The 18,986-nt window shown below is 59.4% G+C and overlaps 3 protein-coding genes and 1 long non-coding RNA gene across 5 annotated transcripts in view; 2 read left to right on the forward strand and 2 right to left on the reverse strand.

Moving 5' to 3' along the window:
• The window catches only part of ASMTL (acetylserotonin O-methyltransferase like), a 27,217-nt gene extending 20,697 nt beyond the window's left edge, over window positions 1–6,520 (forward strand). For both annotated transcript variants that reach the window (XM_060088056.1, XM_060088058.1), the window contains 2 exons: window positions 548–670; window positions 4,362–6,520. In XM_060088056.1, coding sequence (XP_059944039.1) covers window positions 548–670; window positions 4,362–4,564 — 326 coding nt within the window. In that variant the 3' untranslated portion in view covers window positions 4,565–6,520. The remainder of the gene's footprint in view (window positions 1–547; window positions 671–4,361) is intronic.
• On the reverse strand, window positions 5,647–9,941 carry LOC132482720 (uncharacterized). Its single transcript, XR_009530944.1, has 3 exons — window positions 8,122–9,941; window positions 7,539–7,798; window positions 5,647–6,472 (listed from the first exon to the last, which is right to left on the reverse strand). It is a non-coding gene; the product is annotated as an uncharacterized LOC132482720 (long non-coding RNA).
• On the forward strand, window positions 9,579–12,574 carry SLC25A6 (solute carrier family 25 member 6). Its single transcript, XM_060088060.1, has 4 exons — window positions 9,579–9,813; window positions 10,408–10,894; window positions 11,458–11,598; window positions 12,025–12,574. Exons 1-4 carry the CDS (start codon window positions 9,703–9,705, stop codon window positions 12,180–12,182), a joined length of 897 nt encoding a protein of 298 aa, XP_059944043.1. The 5' UTR covers window positions 9,579–9,702; the 3' UTR covers window positions 12,183–12,574.
• Window positions 12,575–14,418: 1,844 nt separating this feature from the next.
• IL3RA (interleukin 3 receptor subunit alpha) overlaps window positions 14,419–18,986 on the reverse strand; it is a 29,233-nt gene continuing 24,665 nt past the window's right edge. The window contains exons 7-11 of the mRNA XM_060088059.1: window positions 18,377–18,403; window positions 16,531–16,651; window positions 15,802–15,898; window positions 14,779–14,860; window positions 14,419–14,493 (exon numbers count right to left, since the gene is read on the reverse strand). Coding sequence (XP_059944042.1) covers window positions 14,419–14,493; window positions 14,779–14,860; window positions 15,802–15,898; window positions 16,531–16,651; window positions 18,377–18,403 — 402 coding nt within the window. The remainder of the gene's footprint in view (window positions 14,494–14,778; window positions 14,861–15,801; window positions 15,899–16,530; window positions 16,652–18,376; window positions 18,404–18,986) is intronic.

The raw sequence follows: 18,986 nt of genomic DNA on the forward strand, positions 1-18,986 counted from the left end.
ACATTTGGTAGATGCAGGGACAAATGACCCCAAACTGGGGGCTTAAAATGACCCGAATCCATCCTCCCCCAGTTCTGGAGACCAGACGTCTGAGATCAAGGTGTCCCAGGGCAGTACTTCCTCCAGAGGCTCCAGGGGAGGGTCCTTCCCGCCTCTTCCAGCTTCTGGGGGCTCCGGGCGTCCCTGGGCTTGTGGCTGCCTGGCTCCCGTCTCTGCCTCTGTCTTCCCGGGGCTTCTCCTCTGTGTCTGGGTCTCCCCTCTTCTGTCTCTTAGAAGGACCCTGTCATTGGATGTAGGGCCACCGTCCTCCAGGGGGACCTCATCTCAGACCCTTGCCTTCATTTCATCCGCAGAGACCCTGTTTCCAGAGGGCACGTCCCCAGGTCAGCCCTTGAACGTCTCTTCTTTGGAGAACACAGATCTCCCCACTGCAGGCAGCGTCTCTTTCGGTTTCATCCCTTGTAGAACGTGGTGCAACTCCTTTCCGTCGGGTGCAGGACCAGTTCCTGTGGCCCTAACGGTTCAATCCCATTTGTTTCTAAACCAGGCGACATTTTCAAAGACAGCCTCCCGGAAGCAGATCTGTACGTTCTTTCCAGAATTCTGCAGGACTGGCCGGATGACAAACTCCACAAGCTACTGAGCCGGATCTCAAGCAGCTGCAAACCAGGTGAGACCACATCATGTACTTGCCTTTTTTAACACATAAAGACAGTTTCCAATTTTAAAAAAAGAGTACATTTTATAGAGGAAGCTTCCCCGTTCTCCAGCCCGCCGTCTGGGGCTCAGTTTACCGGCTCCCTGAGGATGTACCTGATTGTCGGGTGTCAGTGATGCGTTTCTGAACTTTATGGCGCCAGCCTCTGGGGTCTCGGGCTCGTGGATGCACCCCGCCCCCCGCGGCCGTGTCCCTCCCCAGGCCCCGCCGGGCTCAGGGTCTCCCTCCTCCGATGATGATGATTTTCCGGGCTGCTCTCTGGTACCCAGCCTCTCCCCATGGCGCTCGGGGCCAACGTGGGTCATCGGGCTCGTGGAGTCGAGGGCACCAAGCCGCCCGGGCCCCTCCCTGGGTCCCCACGTCCAGCGGCGCAAGACGAGCTCTCTTTCCACGTCCTGCGACACCGGCGTCTCCCGGGGCACCTCCACTGCCTCTTCTCTGCGGTTATGAAACAAAATATTCAACAATCCGGGGTCATTTTCAACACCCAAATGCCCCTCCTGTTCTCCACCTCTCAGGAAAACGACCCCCATTCCCGACCTCTTATTTTGGACAAAAACCAGAGCGAGGGTCGAGTCCATGCAGGTGGTGTTTGCAGGAAGTAACCATGTGGCAGCCGTCCTGGGGCCCCGTGTCCTATAGCCGTGACCTGTTCCCAGGACCTGTGTGGTTCAGTACAACTGCAGCCCCTCCCCTGGGGTCTGAGCCCTGCAAGCTGCAACGAGCACCTCCATCTGGGGTACCCAAAGGGCCTTTTTTTTTTTTAGTTAAATTTATTTATTCTTTTTTTAGAGTATAGTTGCTTTACAATGTTGTGTTAGTTTCTGCTGTACAGCAAAGTGAATCAGTTATATGTATACATATATCCCCTTTTATTTTATTTTATTTTTATATATATTTTTTGGCTGCATCACGCGGCACGCGGGATCCTAGTTCCCCATCCAGGGATCAAACCCGCACCCCCTGCATTGGAAGCGTGGAGTCCTAACCACTGGACCACCAGGGAAATGCCTAGGAAAATATTAATAAAAGCATGGAAGGTTAAGTAAATTTTTTAAATGAGCCAGTTTTAGTCCCCCGAGCAACAATGTAGTTAAGGCATTCTTGTTGGTCCCTGTAGCACGATGAAGAGGGTCCCCCCAAAATTCACGTCCACCTAGAATCTTATTTGGAAGCAGGGTCTTTGCTGATGTGATGCAGTGAAGGGTCTGAGATGAGGTCCTCCTGGATGAGGGTGATGACCCTACATCCAATGACAGGGTTCTCCTAAGACACAGAAGAGGAGAGACACAGAGGAGAAGCCCTGGGAAGACAGAGGCAGAGACGGGAGGGACGCGGCCACGAGCCCAGGGATGCCTGGAGCCCCCAGAAGCTGGACGAGGCTGGAAGGACCCTCCCCTGGAGCCTCCGGAGGGAGCTCAGCCCGGGGACACCCTGACCTCAGACGTCTGGTCTCCAGGACTGGGGGAGGAGGGAGGTCTGTGGTTTTAAGTATTATGTTCCAGCCGCCCCAGGACACCCACGCAGCCTGTGAGATGCAGGTTTTCATGTGGTCACAGGAGCATCACACGGACATTCGGGGTACCCTCCCCAAGAATGTGGCCCCAGGAGGGCCGGTTCCTGTTTGCTCCCTGCTGTGCCCCAGCCCGAGAACAGAGTCCCCACATAATGGATGGAACACAGTTGAGAAGGAAGGAATCACAAAACAGGGGTGCCCCCGGGGGCGAGGCCGGGCCGGGAGATGTGAGAGCTGGATTCTCACCCGCCTCAGAGACAGGCACTGAACCTGGGGACAGTCAGTTCCAAGTTGCCTTTATACTGCGAAGGGTTTTGGGGGGCGGTGGGGGGCATGGGTGTGTTGCAGCTTAGACCTGCTGGCTAGAACCGCTTGTTAAATGTTCAGCAGTCCTGCCAGCCAGCTCATCCCAAGCTGTCAGCGTGAAATTGGCAGTGGAGGAAATACTTAGAGCTCAGAAATTGGCAGGCACCGGCAACCAGGGCTTCCCTCCACCCCCGTGGCTGGGATTGCAAAGGCTGCCTGCACCCTGGGGACAGTGGGGGTCACAGATAAGAACTGAGCATGACCTCCTGGGAATTCCCTGGCGGTCCAGTGGTTAGGAGTCTGCGCTTTCAGTGCCGAGGGCGCGCGGGTTCAACCCCTGGTCAGGGAACTAACATCCTGCCAGCTGCACGGCAAGGCCAAAAAAAAAAAAAAAAAAAAAAAGACCTCCTTTAATATAGGGCTTTTGGAGCCCGCTGAGTTAATAAGCCCGTGTATCCATGAGTCTGAAAAACATAAAAACTGACAGAAAACAGAGTGAGCACACCATATGATCCCAATACTTTATTTATTTTTTTTTTTTTTTGTGGTACGCAGGCCTCTCACTGTTGTGGCCTCTCCCATTGCGGAGCACAGGCTCCGGACGCATAGGCTCAGCGGCCATGGCTCACGGGCCCAGCCGCTCCGCAGCATGTGGGATCCTCCCTGACCGGGGCACGAACCCACGTGCCCTGCATCGGCAGGCGGACTCTCAACCACTGCGCCACCAGGGAAGCCCGATCCCAATTCTTTTTATGAAGTATAGTTGCTGTACAATGTTATATACCTTACAGGTGTACCGTATAGTAATTCACCATGTTTAAAGGTTACACTCCATTTTTAGTTATTATAAAATATGGGCTCTATCCCCTGTGCTGTACCATATATCCTTGCAGCTGATTTTATACCTAATAGTGTGGAGCTATGATCCCAATTTTGTTAACTTCATGTTTACTTAAATGCTTAGAACCCAAATGAGATTTTACACCAAAATTCTCCCAGTTACCGTCACCGGTGTGCAGAGCTGGGGCCCGTGTGCCACCACCTGCTTTGTGCCTTTTCTGGGGGTCTCCCCCAGTAACCCAGACAGAAGGAAGAAGCAAGCGTAAGCTGCCTCCTGCCTCCTGCTTTCTGTCCCAAGGCTTATCTTCTCCCGGCTTGATTCCCCCTTCGTCACAAGCACTTCTGAAAACACATATACAGAGAGGTGGACAGATACAGGTGTGTGTGCACACTCACACGCATACTTTCTACTTCTCAAGGCTCTCATGTAGGTTGTTCGCACCAGCAGTGCAGCTCCACATATAAACACCACTCTGTATGAAACAGAGAACCAACAAGGGCCTACTGTACAGCACAGGGAACTCTGCTCAGTATGTTGGAATAACCTATAATTGGAGAGACTATAAAAAAGAATATATATATATTTATATACATACATGTATAACGGAATCACTTGTCTGTACACCTAAAACTAACACAACATTGCAAATCAAGTATAATTCAAAAAAAAAAAAAAGAGATAATCTCGCTGAACCAATTAAAAGTCAGAAAAAAAAAAAAAATCGTGCTCCTGGCGCCCTCGTGGCCAGTGCCATCGCCGTGCCACGCAGGTCCGCCCGGGATGCTGCTGCAGGGAAGTCCCTGTGCGGTTCCTTATGGCATCAGGGAGGCTGCAGCTGCGTCCCTGCATTCAGAATCCCTGCCGTCCGTGTCTTCCTGCAGCGAGTCCCTTCAGTGGGGAGCCCGGGGCACCCGCAGCCTGCGTCCTGAGCCTCTTCCCCCACCGCGTCTCTCTCTGTCTCTGTGTCTCTGGCTCCCCAGGCGGTGGCCTCCTGGTGGCGGAAGCGGCGGCGGCGGAGGAGGGGGCGTCGCGGAGCCCCCGACTGCGGACCCTGAGCGCGGGGCAGCCCCGGAGCCCCGACGAGCACCGGCGCCTCCTGCAGCGACACGGCTTCCGGGATGTGCGGGTGGCGCGCGCGGGGGCCCTGCTGTGCGTGGTCCTGGGCACCCGAGCTGCGCCCTGAGGGGCACCGGGAACCCGGCGGGGCCCAGCGCCCGGGAGTGAGGGGCTCCTGCAGGGCAGGTGTCACCGAACAGATTAAAGGAGGCGGAAAGCACGGCTGTCTCCGCGCCTCTGTGGCGCTTTGGACGCGGGGGACGCGCCCGGGGGATGGGATGCGCGGGCGGGGGGACCCCGGGGCCGGCGAGGGATGCGCGCGCCAGGCCAGGTCCCCAGGTGATGTCAGCATCTCCCTCGCTCCCTCTTAGCTGGTGACTAGACCTCGGCGCATCTAGACCCTATTCCCCAGGGCTTCACTCGTATTTTCAGTGCGTTTGTCCTCTGCCCTCCCGGCCGTGTGGACCTTCTCTGACCCGCAGGGCGGCGGAACCCACCTCTGCCCCCGTCCCTGGTGAAACCGCGTCCGGGAGCTCACGCGGGGGGAAGTTTCTGGGGTCAAGATGCTTGTTTACCGCAAACGTCCTCCAGGTACCGGTGTGAGGCCAAGTGTCTCTTCTCTTAATGACTAGGCGAGTACAGCGGTGACTGCGTAGCAATGTATACGTTGTCTGTTACGTGTACACCGTTAGAAAAAAATGCCCCGAATGTCAGATGGGGTCCTTTCAAACAGGCCCCCTGTGAGTGGTGACAGTTCACCTGTGCTTTCCAGCTAAAACCACCGCAGACTGTTAGATACATAACTTCCAAGAATAGAGACGTTATGTATAATTTTCTAGGTGTAAGGATATATTTTAGGGGCTTCCCTGGTGGCGCAGTGGTTAAGAATCCGCCTGCCAACACGGGGGACACAGGTTCGAGCCCTGGTCTGGGAAGATCCCACATGCCGCGGAGCCACTAAGCCCGTGCGCCGCAGATACTGAGCCTGCGCTCTAGAGCCCGTGTGCCACAAGTACTGAAGCCCATGCGCCTGGAGTCTGTGCTCCACGAGAAGCCACCACAGCGAGAAGCCCGTGCACCGCAGTGAAGAGTAGCCCCCGCCCACCGCAACTAGAGAAAGCCTACGCTCAGCAACGAAGACCCAACACAGCCAAAAATAAATAATTTTTTAAAAATCCTTTAAAAAATATATTTTATATATTTAGAGCATATAAACTATGTATGTCATATATAAATGGATAAGTATATATTTATAACATATACACACACACACGAGTATGTAATTTTGGATGGACTCCAATTTTAAAAAAATCACAAATTGTGTCTCCATGTGAGGCAAAGACAGAGGAGGGAGGAAATGAAACACTGGTTGTAAAGGGCGCTGTGCCATCGCGATGGGGTGCCGGCAGCTCTCCTGACAGGGACAGAGGAGAGGGGCCCCGGTGTGGACCTGCAGCTAGGGTCGCAGGAGCGCAGAGCAGCGCGCTCCGCCCACCCGGGTCCCCTCTGCCCGCCCCGTCCCTTCACCTGGGCAGGGCGGTGCTCGGCTGCTGGCAGGGCCACATCCGCTGCGCGGTGGACCTGGGGTGACGCCCACCCTGTTCACCGTCCCCTTCCCATCGCGGGAGGAGAGGTGAATCCCTGCAGGTGACCCTGCCTCAGCCAAGGGCGCCGTGCTGCAGCAGGGCTGGTACAGGGCACGTGGGACGCCCGCGCTCCGGCCCGTCAGGGAGCCGCCAGCCGTCTGGACACTGGGTTTTGCTAGAAGAAACTGCACTTGTAACCAGAGGCGTCAGAGCGCCTGCCTCGGCCGGGGGGAGGGGGTGGTACCCGACCCCCCCTTAGTCCTGGCTACTGGGAGCCCTGCGGGCTGCGGGCAGGGGGGCTGCTACAGACAGGGCTCTGACCCACGACTGTGCCCGTAAACCAAGGACGCGCCCGAGGGACACGCCCAGTCGCAAGAGTAACCGGCAGATGACGTTTGTGGAAGCAGTGAAGGGCCCATGGCTTCCTTGTACGGCTCACTCTCCTTGTGCTGGAACAGTTTGCAGTAAGAAAAAAAAAAAAGATAAGAAATTAAAAGGTGAGAAAAGAAAGTGTGACTTACACACAACCTGTCTCTTCATTTCTTAGAAATACATGGAAAAGCAGGACTTTTAGGGACGCTGGCCTAAAACAGTGTACGGGTGTGGCTGCCAGCACATGCCTGTGTCTTTTAATCAACAGGGATTTCTAGGTTGCAACTGCCCTGGACCTGACCCCCGCCCTCCGGGTCACATTCATCCATCCATCCATCCATCCATCCATCCATCCATCCATTCATTCACTCACTCAGGAGATGTCCGAGTGCCCACTGCAGACCGGGCCTGTCTGGACGCATCACTGGTGACATCTCTGTCCTCTCCACTTGTCTGGGGTGGACGGGCAGTGGGCGGAGGGGACGATAGGGATGACACCCGAGACAGCAGCGTGTGGTCCCCTCCAGGTCCCCCCACCAGGCAGGCGCCTTCCCTGAGCAGCCCCCGGCCCCTCACCAGACCAGGTCACTTAAAGGCCACCCCCCTCGGAATGCCACCCTCACCCCTTCTGTGGCTCACTCTGAGCCGCCAGTGGAAACCCCATCATCTTTAAGCACCTCGTCCATTGCTTTTCGTTAGGCCACCCATTTTGCAGATACTCAGCTTCTAATACTGTCCAGCTCGTAGTAAGACCTTGGGGCAGCGTGAGGAAGGGGGCGTCCCACGCCCTCCCCACCCCTGCCCCTGGGGATCCCAGAACATAACCCCTTCCTCTCCCCGCCGCAACCCCACCTCTCAGCCTCCTTTCTCCCTTTCCAATCCCCGGTGCGCTTCCCCAGGTACACGGTATTCTTGGGCATGGTCCTGCCGCCCTCCCGGGTCAGCTCCCCTGAAGCACGAGGGCTGGGTTACCCCCGCTCAGCCCCACCCCGACAGATGCACATATGCACTGGGCAGACAGATGGGTCTGCGTCTAAGGCCCACATGAGATGCTTTTTAAAGAAAAACGCGTTCTGAACCCCAGTTAGCAATGAGGGAGGACAGGTCACACCCATTCATTCCTCCCAACAGCAAGGTGCTGACCTGCGCGGGGGGCGGGCGCTGGGAATGCAGGTGGGGCACAGGAAGGGGTGTCCCTTGCCTGGGGGAGGGGAGCGGATCGCTCAGAGGTTAACCGCTCCCCCCGGGGCTGGAGAGGCTCTCCAACAGAAGCGCCTCCTTCCAGGGCCTCAGAGCCGGAGCCTGCAGGACCAGCTTCGGCTGGTTGGCCCCGGTCGGCCCCTGTCGGCCCAGCGGGCAGTGATAACCATCACAGGGTACCTCCACGCCCAGTCAGGTGGCTCCTGCGTACAAATGCAGACAGGAGAGATGCTTTCTTCACCTGGGAGTGCCCAGACGGAGCCAGCGCCCTGTCGCTGCCCAGAACCCACGGCCGCCCTGTCCTCTACCCCAGAGCCCTGCGGCTGCTGCCAGCGGGAGCCGGGCAGGGCCCCCCAGCTCTGTTCTGTCCCCCAGTCCCGTGAAGCCTCAGAAAGCGCCAGAACATCAAGCCCGCCCCCCCCCCACACACACAAACACACACACACACACAGCAATCCTCGCCCAGTGCGTGCCCTGAGCCGCCCCACCCTCTGCAGCGGCACCAGCCTCAGGCCCCGCCTCTTACCTGCTTCTCCACGGAGGTCAGCAGAGGGCACAGCAAGGCCCTGCAAGGACATCGGGGACCGGGAAAACGAATGGCAGGCTCCGGGTGCCCTGGGCTCTGGTGGGCCCGCCCCTGGCATCCATCCACCCAGCGTCACCGGCTGGAGGGGATGCAGGAAAACCCCTCATGAAAATATGGGGGGTGGAGCAAAGAGAAGAAAGAGGGAGAGAGAGAGAAGAAACAGGCCGGGAGGGAAATAAGAAATGAAAGGACGCATCCTTGCACCAAGAAACGGATCCTTTCTTGACCTGGGTGCTGAGACACCATTGCACTCACTTTGTGAAAATTCACAGAACGATACACTTACGACTTGTGCCATTTAGTTATAATTCAATAAAAAGTTCACAGCATTTCAAAACACCTAGGTCTCAGAAGCCTTCCTGGGGGGGGAGGGGGGCAGATGTGCTCCTGCGGGTAGCATGTGTGCCTGTCTGCGTGTGCGTGCAGGTGTGCGTGGGCACGTGTGGACACATGTCTAGGCATGGGCACGTGGGTGTATGCGTGAGGGAGCGTGTGCGGGCAGCACACATACCCCTGTCGCTCTGGGAGCCGCCACGTCGCAGCGCGCGGCCCGGCATGGGGACCCGAGTCTGAGGCCCACTGGGCCCCGGGAGGGCAGGGCCCAGGGAAAGCAGCCGGGTGGGTGGAGAGGGACCCCAGGGACCCCCCAGTGCCCGGCGCGCCCAGTGCGCCCGAAGTCTCGGGGTCAGGGTCGGGGGACCCCAGGGCAGGGTGGGGTCCTCCGGGGGCGCTCCTACGGGCGGATCCGGGGTCTACCGGGCAGGGGACAGGCAAGCCCTCGAGAAACCGGGCCTGGGGGGCTCGGGGCGGCCTCCTACTCCGGCCCTGACCCCGCGAACTGTCGCTCCTCCCGCGGGGCGATCCCTGGGGTCGCGCCCGGGACTCGGGGGTCTACAGGGGTCATTAAGGCGAGTCCAGGGTCGCAGCCGGTCCTCAATGGTCAGCGGAGATAGACTGGGGGTCGCGGACGGGACTCGGGAATCACCGGGACGAGCCCAGGAGTCCGAGCGTCAGATGCCGGGGCCGGGGCAGGATGAACATCCGGCGTGGGACTCTGCGACCCTCGGCCTTCCCCTTACGCAACCGCCGTCGGTCGCATACCCCTGGCCCGGCGTGACCTTCATAAGGTCAAGGCGGCCGCCGCGCCCCCCAGTCCGCAAGGCGCATGGGCGGGGTCCGACTCCCTACATGCTCCGGGGCGCGGAGCGCGGGAAGGGGAGGGACGTCGGCGGCGGCGCAGCCAATGGGCGCGGCGCTCGAGGGCGAGGGGCGGGGCGCAGAGCTGCTCCCGGCAGCCCGTGGGGGCGAGGCGAGAGGGAAGGGGCGGGGATTGGGCCGCGGCGCAGCCAATGGGCGCGGCGCGCGGGGGAGCGGGGCGGGGCGTGGGCGCCTTAGCGGCTGCGCGCTGGCCGCGCCGTCTTTTCGGTCCCGGCGGCGGCAGCGCAGACCAGCGGTGCCCACCCTCCGGCTCTCCGCGCCTCCCCTCCGCTCTCTTCCCGCTGCGTTGCCCGCCACGCCACCATGACGGAACAGGCCATCTCATTCGCCAAGGACTTCCTGGCCGGAGGCATCGCCGCCGCCATCTCCAAGACGGCCGTGGCCCCGATCGAGCGGGTCAAGCTGCTGCTACAGGTGGGAGCCGGCTGCGCACACGCGGACGCCGGGCGAGGTGCGAGGGTCCGGGGCGCGGGGACAGCGGGCCGGGCAGGCCGCGTGCACCGGAAGCGGGAGGCTGCGCCGCTTTGTCCGCCCGCCGCCGGCTTCCGGGGATTGCCCGGGCGCGCGTCACGCGGGCGCTATCGCATGCGCAGAAGTGGGGCCACGGGCGCGCATGCGCATGCGGCAGCCGCGTGGACGGGCCCCGCGGCGCGAAGGCCGTGACCTTGGGCGTTGCGCGGGTCGCGAGGGCAGTCCTCGTGCCCTTCGTTGGACTTCGGTTCTTTTCCCCTTTTTGTACCCCTTTTTGCGGCTCTGAGCCAGAATAAGCTGTTTTCGTGCGAGGCTGTCAGAAACGTAGCGCTAATGGAAACATCTTTGCCAGTTTCTTGTTTGTAACACTTGCAGGGACCCGTAGTGACCAAAAGATGGTTTTCTCCCGGTAGGACGTTTGGGCAGCTTAAAGCCCCCATGCACATGTTGTCTTACGAAGACAGCGCCTTTCGTTGGGGGTCTTGGGGGGCGTCTGACTTAGGCCCTCGTGTAAAACCCCTGTCTCTCTACCCCCAGGTACAGCACGCCAGCAAGCAGATCGCGGCTGACAAACAGTACAAGGGTATCGTGGATTGCATCGTGCGCATCCCCAAGGAGCAGGGTGTGCTGTCCTTCTGGAGGGGCAACCTGGCCAATGTCATCCGCTACTTCCCCACACAAGCCCTCAACTTCGCCTTTAAGGATAAGTATAAGCAGATCTTCCTGGGGGGCGTGGACAAGCACACGCAGTTCTGGAAGTACTTCGCCGGCAACTTGGCCTCCGGCGGGGCGGCCGGAGCCACCTCCCTCTGCTTCGTCTACCCCCTGGATTTCGCCAGAACCCGGCTGGCGGCTGACGTCGGCAAATCCGGCACGGAGCGGGAGTTCAAAGGCCTGGGAGACTGTCTGGTGAAGATCACCAAGTCTGACGGCATCCGGGGGCTGTACCAGGGCTTCAACGTCTCTGTGCAGGGCATCATCATCTACCGGGCCGCGTACTTCGGCGTGTATGACACAGCCAAAGGTGAGTGCGCTCTGCTGTCGGGGCTGATTGTCAAGGTGCTGGGCGGGGGGCGGAGGGGGGCCTGGAATCTGAGATCCAGGTGTGGGCAGGGCCGGTTCCTCCCGAAGCCTCTCCTGGGCGTGTAGACGGCAGTCTCTTCCTTGTGTCCTCACAGGGTTGTTCCTCTGTGTGTGTCTGTGCTCCAATCTCTTCTTAGAAGGACACCATTCCTATGTGATCAGGTCCCACCCTGATGACCTAATTTTTACTTTAATTATCTCTGTGAAAGATTTTATTTCTTAGTACAGTTATACTCTGAGGTCCTGGGCCTTGGGGCTTTAGCATATTTTGGGGGAGGACACAGTTCACGGCCCATCTGTTTCCCTCTAGAGAGGCCCCTGCCGCCGGGTACCAGGTTGGTCTCTGGGGCCGTCCTCCCAGCCTGCAGGTGGCTTCCCCGTCTCTGGCTGGTGTGCTGACCCCAGTCTGACCGGTCTAGTGTCAGCTGGTGCTGGGACCCAGCATGGAGCTGGCGGCGGCCACGTGTGCGGCCCCGGGGCCTGACGCTCACGGTGACCCTGCAGGCATGCTCCCCGACCCTAAGAACACGCACATCGTGGTGAGCTGGATGATCGCGCAGACGGTGACGGCTGTGGCGGGCGTGGTCTCCTACCCCTTCGACACCGTAAGGCGGAGGATGATGATGCAGTCGGGGCGCAAAGGAGGTATCGTCTCTGCCCTGCTCCCGGCCGCCCGTGCTCTGGGGGTGGGGCATCGCTGAGTGGCCCGGCGTTCGGCCCTTCGGAGGTGCATAGCCAGCACGTGAGGTGCTTCGTACCGAGACGGGGGGGTGCGGGGGTGCAGCATTTCGTCCCAGAGGGAAGTAGCCGGGCTTCTTGGGGAGGCCTGGGCCGGGTGCCAGCCACCTCTCTGCCCTTGACCCTCGAGTGTGCTGGGCCCTAGGGAGGCTGGGGCTCGAGTTTGCGTTTTATCCCCACCCAAACGGTGGTTGTCCCGAGCTTCCTTTTCCTGCGGTCGAAACGCCTAGCCACCCGGATGGCGGCAGCGGGGGCTCAGCATCGGTACCGTGTCTCCGGGGTCGCTTCGCGCCATGTGTGACCCTCTCCATGACCCCTGCCCTCTCCCCGCAGCCGACATCATGTACAGGGGCACCTTGGACTGCTGGCGAAAGATCTTCAAGGACGAGGGCGGCAGAGCCTTTTTTAAGGGTGCCTGGTCCAACGTGCTCCGCGGCATGGGCGGCGCCTTCGTGCTGGTCCTGTATGACGAGCTGAAGAAGGTCATCTAGGCGCCCTGCCCGCCCGCCACAGAGACCAACACCTCCACATAGAGGAGTACCTGTTACGGACCGTCGACCTTCGAGAAATTCCAGTGTCCTCGCGGAGGGCTGGGGCGGCCCCCGCAGAGGGCTCCTTGAGACCATCGGCCCTGGGTCCATGTATTGATTACGGGGGGAGGGGAATCGTGATGTCTTCGTGGGTCCACGGGCGGTGAGGCGCCTCTACCCGCCAGACCTAGACTCCAGGTGCTTGTAGGACCGACTCGTGTTTAAGTATTTATTTAAGAAAACCTTGTCTCCATTTGTACTTAAGCACTATTCTCTTTTGCACAACCGAATATTTGCAATTATGTTTTATGTCGGGCATTCTGCTGCGAAACAATAAAAGTAGGACACACGGACGCTGGTTTTGTTTATGAATCGAGCGGCCTTGTGGGGTGGGAGCAGGAAACAGCAGGGCCTCAAGCTGGGGAGGGGGAGGCCCTGGCTGCCCACCTGTGGCCTGTCCTGTCCCAGGGGCTGCCCTCGGGTGCTGAGGGGAGCACGCGGATGCGGGGACCCTGGGGCTTCCTAACCTGAAGTTCCCTTCCCCCAGCGCCCGCCCTTCCAGGCTTAACTGTCACTGGGGTTTAACCACAGAGGAGCCCCCCAGGGTGGTAGCAGCTGTGTGTCCCGCGGGCCACCCCTGCCCTGGGCTCGCGGGGGAATCCCTTGCAAGGTGGGCACGTGCTCCCTCAGGTGTGCCTGACCCCCAGCCCCAGGCAGGCAAGCACCCTTCCCCCCTTGGAGCCGTATCTGCGGGAAGCCTGATGTCTACTGCACGGAGAGAACTTGCTTTGAGCGTCTCTCCCAGGCTGACCCCAGGGTCCTGGTACGTTAACGTGGGGGGAACGGGATGTATTCTGGGGCCTGCTCTGGGTGTTCTCAGGGTCCGGGACTGTCTGCGGGGTCATCACCAGTCTGAGGCCTCACGGTCGCGCATAGAGCCGCCCAAGAACAGAACTGTCCCCTGGGTCCACGTGGAGCTTCCAGCACCAAGTGACCTTGCAGAGGTCAGACAGGTCCACTGCAGGGGCTGGAGAGGGGAAGCCAGCTGCAGGCCACAGCAGGACTGCCCCGAGGCTGGCTGAGTTCATCAGAAAGCAGAGCTTCCATTTCCAGCCCAGGGTGAGGTCGGTCAGAGAAGACAAGCTGGAGCTGGCTTTCCCCAAGGTTACCTTGCTGGTGCTGGGTGAGGAACAGGACAGGACCAGCCACCACACACCCACGTGGGTCCCACAGAGGAGTCCCGAGGAGCCGCCTGGGCTTCTGACCCGCCTGGGCCCCAGCCCTTGGGGTGGAGTCACTTGGAAGGGGACGTCGTCTCTCTACCCAGACCTGTGCTGACTGCCGGGGTCAGAACTGGGACACGGTTCCACCCGTGTGCATTTCGGGCCATCGACCGTGCGCCATCCTGCAGACTCGGCAGGGGTGCCTTCCGCAAAGCTTAGCAAGTGTGCATCTGACATTTGGGGTGAATTCTTCCCTAAAGAACTTGACATGTTAAGTGTGTAAACAAGGGAACGAAATTAGAGGTCCTCCAGGGAAGCCTTGCCTCTTGGAGACTCGGGTTCCCGTGGGCCAGGCTGTGCATGTGGGCGTCCTTTTCCGTGGGTGTCTTCACTGCCCACCACGACCATGTCTGGACGCAGGGCCGCTCCTCGGCACCTGCGGGCCCCCAAGGCCCACAGGCCACGCTGCCCTGACACCCCCTTTCCTGCCTCCTTGATGCCTGTCTCCCGTGTGCCTTCCCTGGGGTCGCACACGTATCCAGGGGAGGGATGTAGACACTGCCCCCCGGCCCCGCGTGGTCACGCAAATGAATTAAGGGGCTTACAAAGGGGAAATGCAGCAAGAAAACAAAGTTCAGTTAAAGACAGAGAAACCAGGCAGGCAGGGCCCCTTAACGGACTTGGGAAGGAGCAAACGCAGTGGACATGTGAGCACCAGCCAAGTCCAGGAGGCTGGAAAGTGGGTCTCAGCGGCGTTGGGGGGTGACCCCCACTTCCGGGGGCCACGGATGAGGAAAACAGCCCTGTATTCGAGACATGAGCCCAACCCGTGTTTTGTCCTTTCTTCCTGGAGGCGACCCCGTGTCAATTGCACCAGGCTTGCGCATCCCTGACCCCGCTTGAAACGTCCACGACCCGCCATGACCAGGCTGTGCGCCCTCTGCCTGGCGGAAAACCGGGCCTCTGCATCAGCTTCATGTTTCCCCCGGAACGTGCACCTCGACCACTGGACACTCCTCCTGGCTGTCTTGGTCGGGGTCCCAGGTCATCTGCGGGGTGAGGGAGGCGAGGTGAGTGGCAGAGCCACAGGGGGGGCAAGTGCACCCTGGAAAGCCACGGGGGCTGGCCAGCACACAACACACCTCGCGGGAGGCTCCCCAGGGGCTCCCGGACCCGCACCTCGGGGTGACCGCCCGTGTCACAGGACTGGAGCCGGCTCCTCCCCTGCCCATCGCGTCCCAGGCCACCCTCCAGGGCCAGCAGTGCCCTGCTCCCTGGGCGGGGCTACGGGCACCTGGCCCCAGATGTGTCCCCCCGCGGGAGCCACCACGTACCGTCCTTCCGTTCTGAAGTTTGCCATTGATATGGTCTTTGATGTGAGGGATGGGAGGGAACAGCTTCTGCATCACCGAGAACCTCGGAGGAGAGAGAGAGACACCGGTTCTGAAACCCGCACCCACCAGCGCAGGGGAGACGCGGCGTCCACTAGAGGACCCCAGCGAGGCCCCGATGGAGCAGGACTCCAGCCTCCTTTGGGAGGGGTCCCTGCAGGAGACGTGCGGGAATGCGAAAGCGGAGCCCTAGCAGAGCTGCATCTGCTCGGTCGGCTGCACCGCACCCACCACGTCGCCTCTCCCGAGACCCCATCCTATCACCATGGCAACCTCCCCCTCCCCACAGCCTCCGCGCGGAGCCGGTGGTCCCCTCCCTGGGGCGGTAGCCCATCCGCTCCCAAACCAAGCCCCTGGGCGGGGCGGCTCAGCCTGAAGCGGCTGGGTGGGGTGGGCGTGAAGCCAGCAGACAGACGAGGCGGGAGCCGGCGCTCGGGGCTGGGGGGTGAGGCGGGGCGGGGGGTGGGGGCGCAGGTCTGGGCGGGGCCTGTGCCGGGCACACCCTTTCGGCTCAGCGCGCAGGTCCCAGTGGAAGGGACCGCAACCGGCCTGGTTGACGCTGCCGCGCACCTGCTGCCTGCCGGGCTGGGGAGGGGTCCCGGAGCCCCGTCCTGCGGGGGCGGGTGGAGGGGGGCGCGTCGGGATGAGGTGTGAGGGAGCGAACAGCGCGGGCATGTGGGGACCAGCAGGGCAGTCTGACTGCAGACCCCGCACAGGTGCTGGGGAGGGAGGGGCCCGCAGGGTGCTGCACGGGGGACCCGACTCCTTGGGTTCCGCGGGCGACAGGGACCAGATGGCAGAAACCAGGGTCTGGTTGGGAAAAGACCACTGGGGCGACGAGAGGCGGTGGCCTGCGACCGGCGGGCGCGCTGGGCGGGGGCAGCGGAGAGTGGGCAGCGCGGGCTGCGTGGCCTGTGGATCGCGCTCCAGAAAACGACCGCGCAAACCAGGGGCCCGCGGGCTCACCTGCAAAACCGGAGCACGAGCCCCATAGCCAGCAGCGTCCCCAGCGCGATCAGCAAAGACGTCAGCCAGACGGGGAGGCGCGCGCCCTCCTCACACACTAGGGAAGAGGGGCGGGACGCGTCGGGCAGGTCCCGGGAGGGCCGGGGTCGGCACCTCCCCGGGGGCTCGGGGAGGAGGTGGCCGGCACTGGGGGCGGGGGGCGCGTCCAGGAGCGCCGTCCACCTGGGGACAGCGGCCACCTGCGCACCGGGCCGGGCCCCGCGGGAATCCCTCCCAAGTCGCCAGAATCCCGATACTCCCCGACCACCGACCGACACTTGGAGTTGGGGGCTGGTAGCCCCGACCCCTCGGATCAATTCGGGTCGCGGGCGGGGGGAACGGGGTGTCAGCCTCGCCTATTGGGAGGGGCCGGCCGAGGTTGGTCTGTTCCCCACCTCCCTCCCTCCCTGCCGCGCTGCGTCCTGGGTGCGCGCTGCCTTAGTTCTTGAATTTAATATATGGATTAAACATCATGGATTTTTCGCCTCAATTTCGATTTTTTTTAACTGCATTAAAAGGTTTGTCTTGTAACTCAGAGTGTTGGCGATAGCCGTCTCCGCGCGCCCAAAGCAGCTCCATGGAACAGCTTGGACACAGAGTCCATCAGAGACGGGAGGGAGGCGGTCACAAGCCCAGGGACGTCTGGAGCCCCCAGAAGCTGGAAGAGACAGGAGGGACCCTCCCACTCACCGAAGTGTTGGGGGACACTCCATGGGCCCCAAGGTTTGTAATGGGAGAAGGTGGCATCCCTGGCCCTTACTTGCACCGTGTAGGTCCCAGGATTGTTCAGCTCCAAGAAGGCTTTATAGGTCTGCAGTTTAAAAGAAAGTAGAGGGGAAAGTCCATTCCTGGTCCGTGGCGGAAGAACGGGGCCTTCACGGGGTTGAGTGGGTCCTCCCCACATTCACGTGTTGGGGTCCTAACACTCAGCGTCTCAGAAGGCGACTTTATTTGGAAATAGGGTTGATGCAAATGTGATGAGTTAAGAGGAGGTCGGATAGGGTACAGTGGACCCCTAGCCACTATGACTGGTGTCCTTATAAAGAGGGGAAACTCGGAGACAGACACACGCATACACACAAGGAGACGCCTTGTGGATATGGAAGGGATACGGCCACAAGCCCGGGGATGCCTGGAGCCGCCAGAAGCTGGAAGAGGCAGGAAGTACCCTCCCCTGGAGCCTCTGGAGGGAGCGCGGCCCTGGGACACCTTGACCTCAGGCTTCTGGTCTGCAGAACTGGGGGAGGGTGAATGTCTGTGGTTCTCAGTCACCCAGTCTAGGGTCGTTTTTACGGCTGCCCCAGGGAACTAAGACAGCCGCCCAAGAGAGAGCCCGGCCAGCCCCCCTTGGGAGACAGGAAGGTGCCTGGTGCTCAGAGGGGCCTGGAACCTCAAGCTCCCTTTGCGTCTCAGCCCAGGCTCTTGGCATCCAAACAAAAATATTCTTTCTAATCACTAGAAGGTCAGCATCCGTGGTGGCCACCGCCGGTGAGGTCAAGAAGAGTGGTGGCATCTCAGGTGTCAGGCAGTGAATGGAGCCCGTAGAACATTCAGTGGGGTCCCCCCAAGAAGATTCGTCCCCCCAGAACCTGGGAACTTATTTGGAAACAGGGTCTTTGCAGATGTGATGCAGCGGTCCTCCTCAATGAGGGTAGCCCTACATCCAATGACAGGGTCCTTCTAAAAGACAGAAGAGGAGAGACACAGACACAGAGGAGAAGCCCTGGGAAGACAGAGGCAGAGATGGGAGGAAAAGGCAGAGACGGGAGGGACGCGGCCACAAGCCCAGAGAAGCTGGAAGAGGTCGGAAGGACCCTCTCTGGAGCCTCCAGAGGGAACTCAGCCCTGGGACACTTCTATCTCACTCAGACGTCTGGTCCCCAGGACTGGGGGAGAATGAAGTTCTGTTGCCCACAATGTGTGGTCCTCTGTACGTACACACACACAATATCTAGTGTTGATTTGAATCGTCTCCCCTAAAACAATAGATAAGTTCATATTCTAACAGCTGGTACCCGTGAATGGGATCTCACAAGGACAAAGGGTCTTTGCAGACATGATGCAGGGAAGGGTCTGAGATGAGGTCCTCCTGGAGGAGGGTGGCCCTACATCCGGTGAGAGGGTCCTTCTAAGACACAGAAGAGGAGAGACCCAGACACAGAGGAGAAGCCCCGGGAAGACAGAGGCAGAGATGGGAGGAAGAGGCAGAGGCAGAGATGGGAGGAAGAGGCAGAGACAGAGACAGAGAGACAAAGGAGAGACGGGGTCATGGGGTCTGTGGCCGGTAGTTACGGTATGGAGGCAGCTGCCTCTGCACGTTAGAGGCGGTTAGTTAGTGAATTAGGGCATGGTGACACTCCCACCGCATCCTGAGGGATTTGGGGGCCGGGGGGTGGACCTTTAGGGCAGCACCAGGCAGGTGATGGCATCTGGTCTATGGACTGGGGAGCTTCATCTCAGAGTCACTGGACAGTAACAGACATAAGGAACCTGCACTTGGGATGTCAGATTGGGGCGGGGGCGGGGCGACACCCACCTCCTGTTTGTAGGCGAGCTCCATACCCTGTAAGAGAAAAGCAGAGCATGGGTGCCTGACCCCATCCCCAAGAAGGGCCCTCATTTGTCAGAGCATCTTCAGGTTTACAGAAAAATCGAGGATAAAATAATCAGTCACTGAGTAGAAATCATAAATAGAATAATACTTCTTTACACAAAAATAATAAATAGAGGTAACTGAGTATAACATATCGATGAACTAAAAAGTACCAGGGGGAGGGATAAATTAGGAGTTTGGGATTAATGGACACACACTACTATATATATAAAATAGATAAATAACAAGGACCTACTGTAGAACACAGGGAACTCTACTCACTATCTTGTAACAACTTATAATGGAAAAGAATCTGGAATATATATATATATATATATATATATATATATATATATACAGTTAATATGTGTATATAACTGAATCACTTTGCTGTGACCTGAAACTAACACAACATTGTAAATCAACTATGTTTCAATTTTTAAAAAAATCTTTTAAGTACCTGGTCTTTTATTAAAAAAATAAAATTGATAGACTTGATTTTTTTGAGTCGTTTTGGTTAACAGAAAAATTGATCATACGCTAGTTGAGCCTA

Source organism: Mesoplodon densirostris, chromosome X, assembly GCF_025265405.1.
Source record: "Mesoplodon densirostris isolate mMesDen1 chromosome X, mMesDen1 primary haplotype, whole genome shotgun sequence".
In the NCBI taxonomy this organism is placed as follows: Eukaryota; Metazoa; Chordata; class Mammalia; order Artiodactyla; family Ziphiidae; genus Mesoplodon; species Mesoplodon densirostris.

Excerpts from the sequence above, each read along its gene's own strand:
- SLC25A6 (XM_060088060.1), top strand. The coding sequence starts at position 9,703 with ATGACGGAACAGGCCATCTCATTCGCCAAGGACTTCCTGGCCGGAGGC. Across the intron at positions 9,814-10,407 it reads GGGTCAAGCTGCTGCTACAG|GTACAGCACGCCAGCAAGCA; the intron begins GTGGGAGCCGGC and ends CTCTACCCCCAG. Across the intron at positions 10,895-11,457 it reads CGTGTATGACACAGCCAAAG|GCATGCTCCCCGACCCTAAG; the intron begins GTGAGTGCGCTC and ends GTGACCCTGCAG.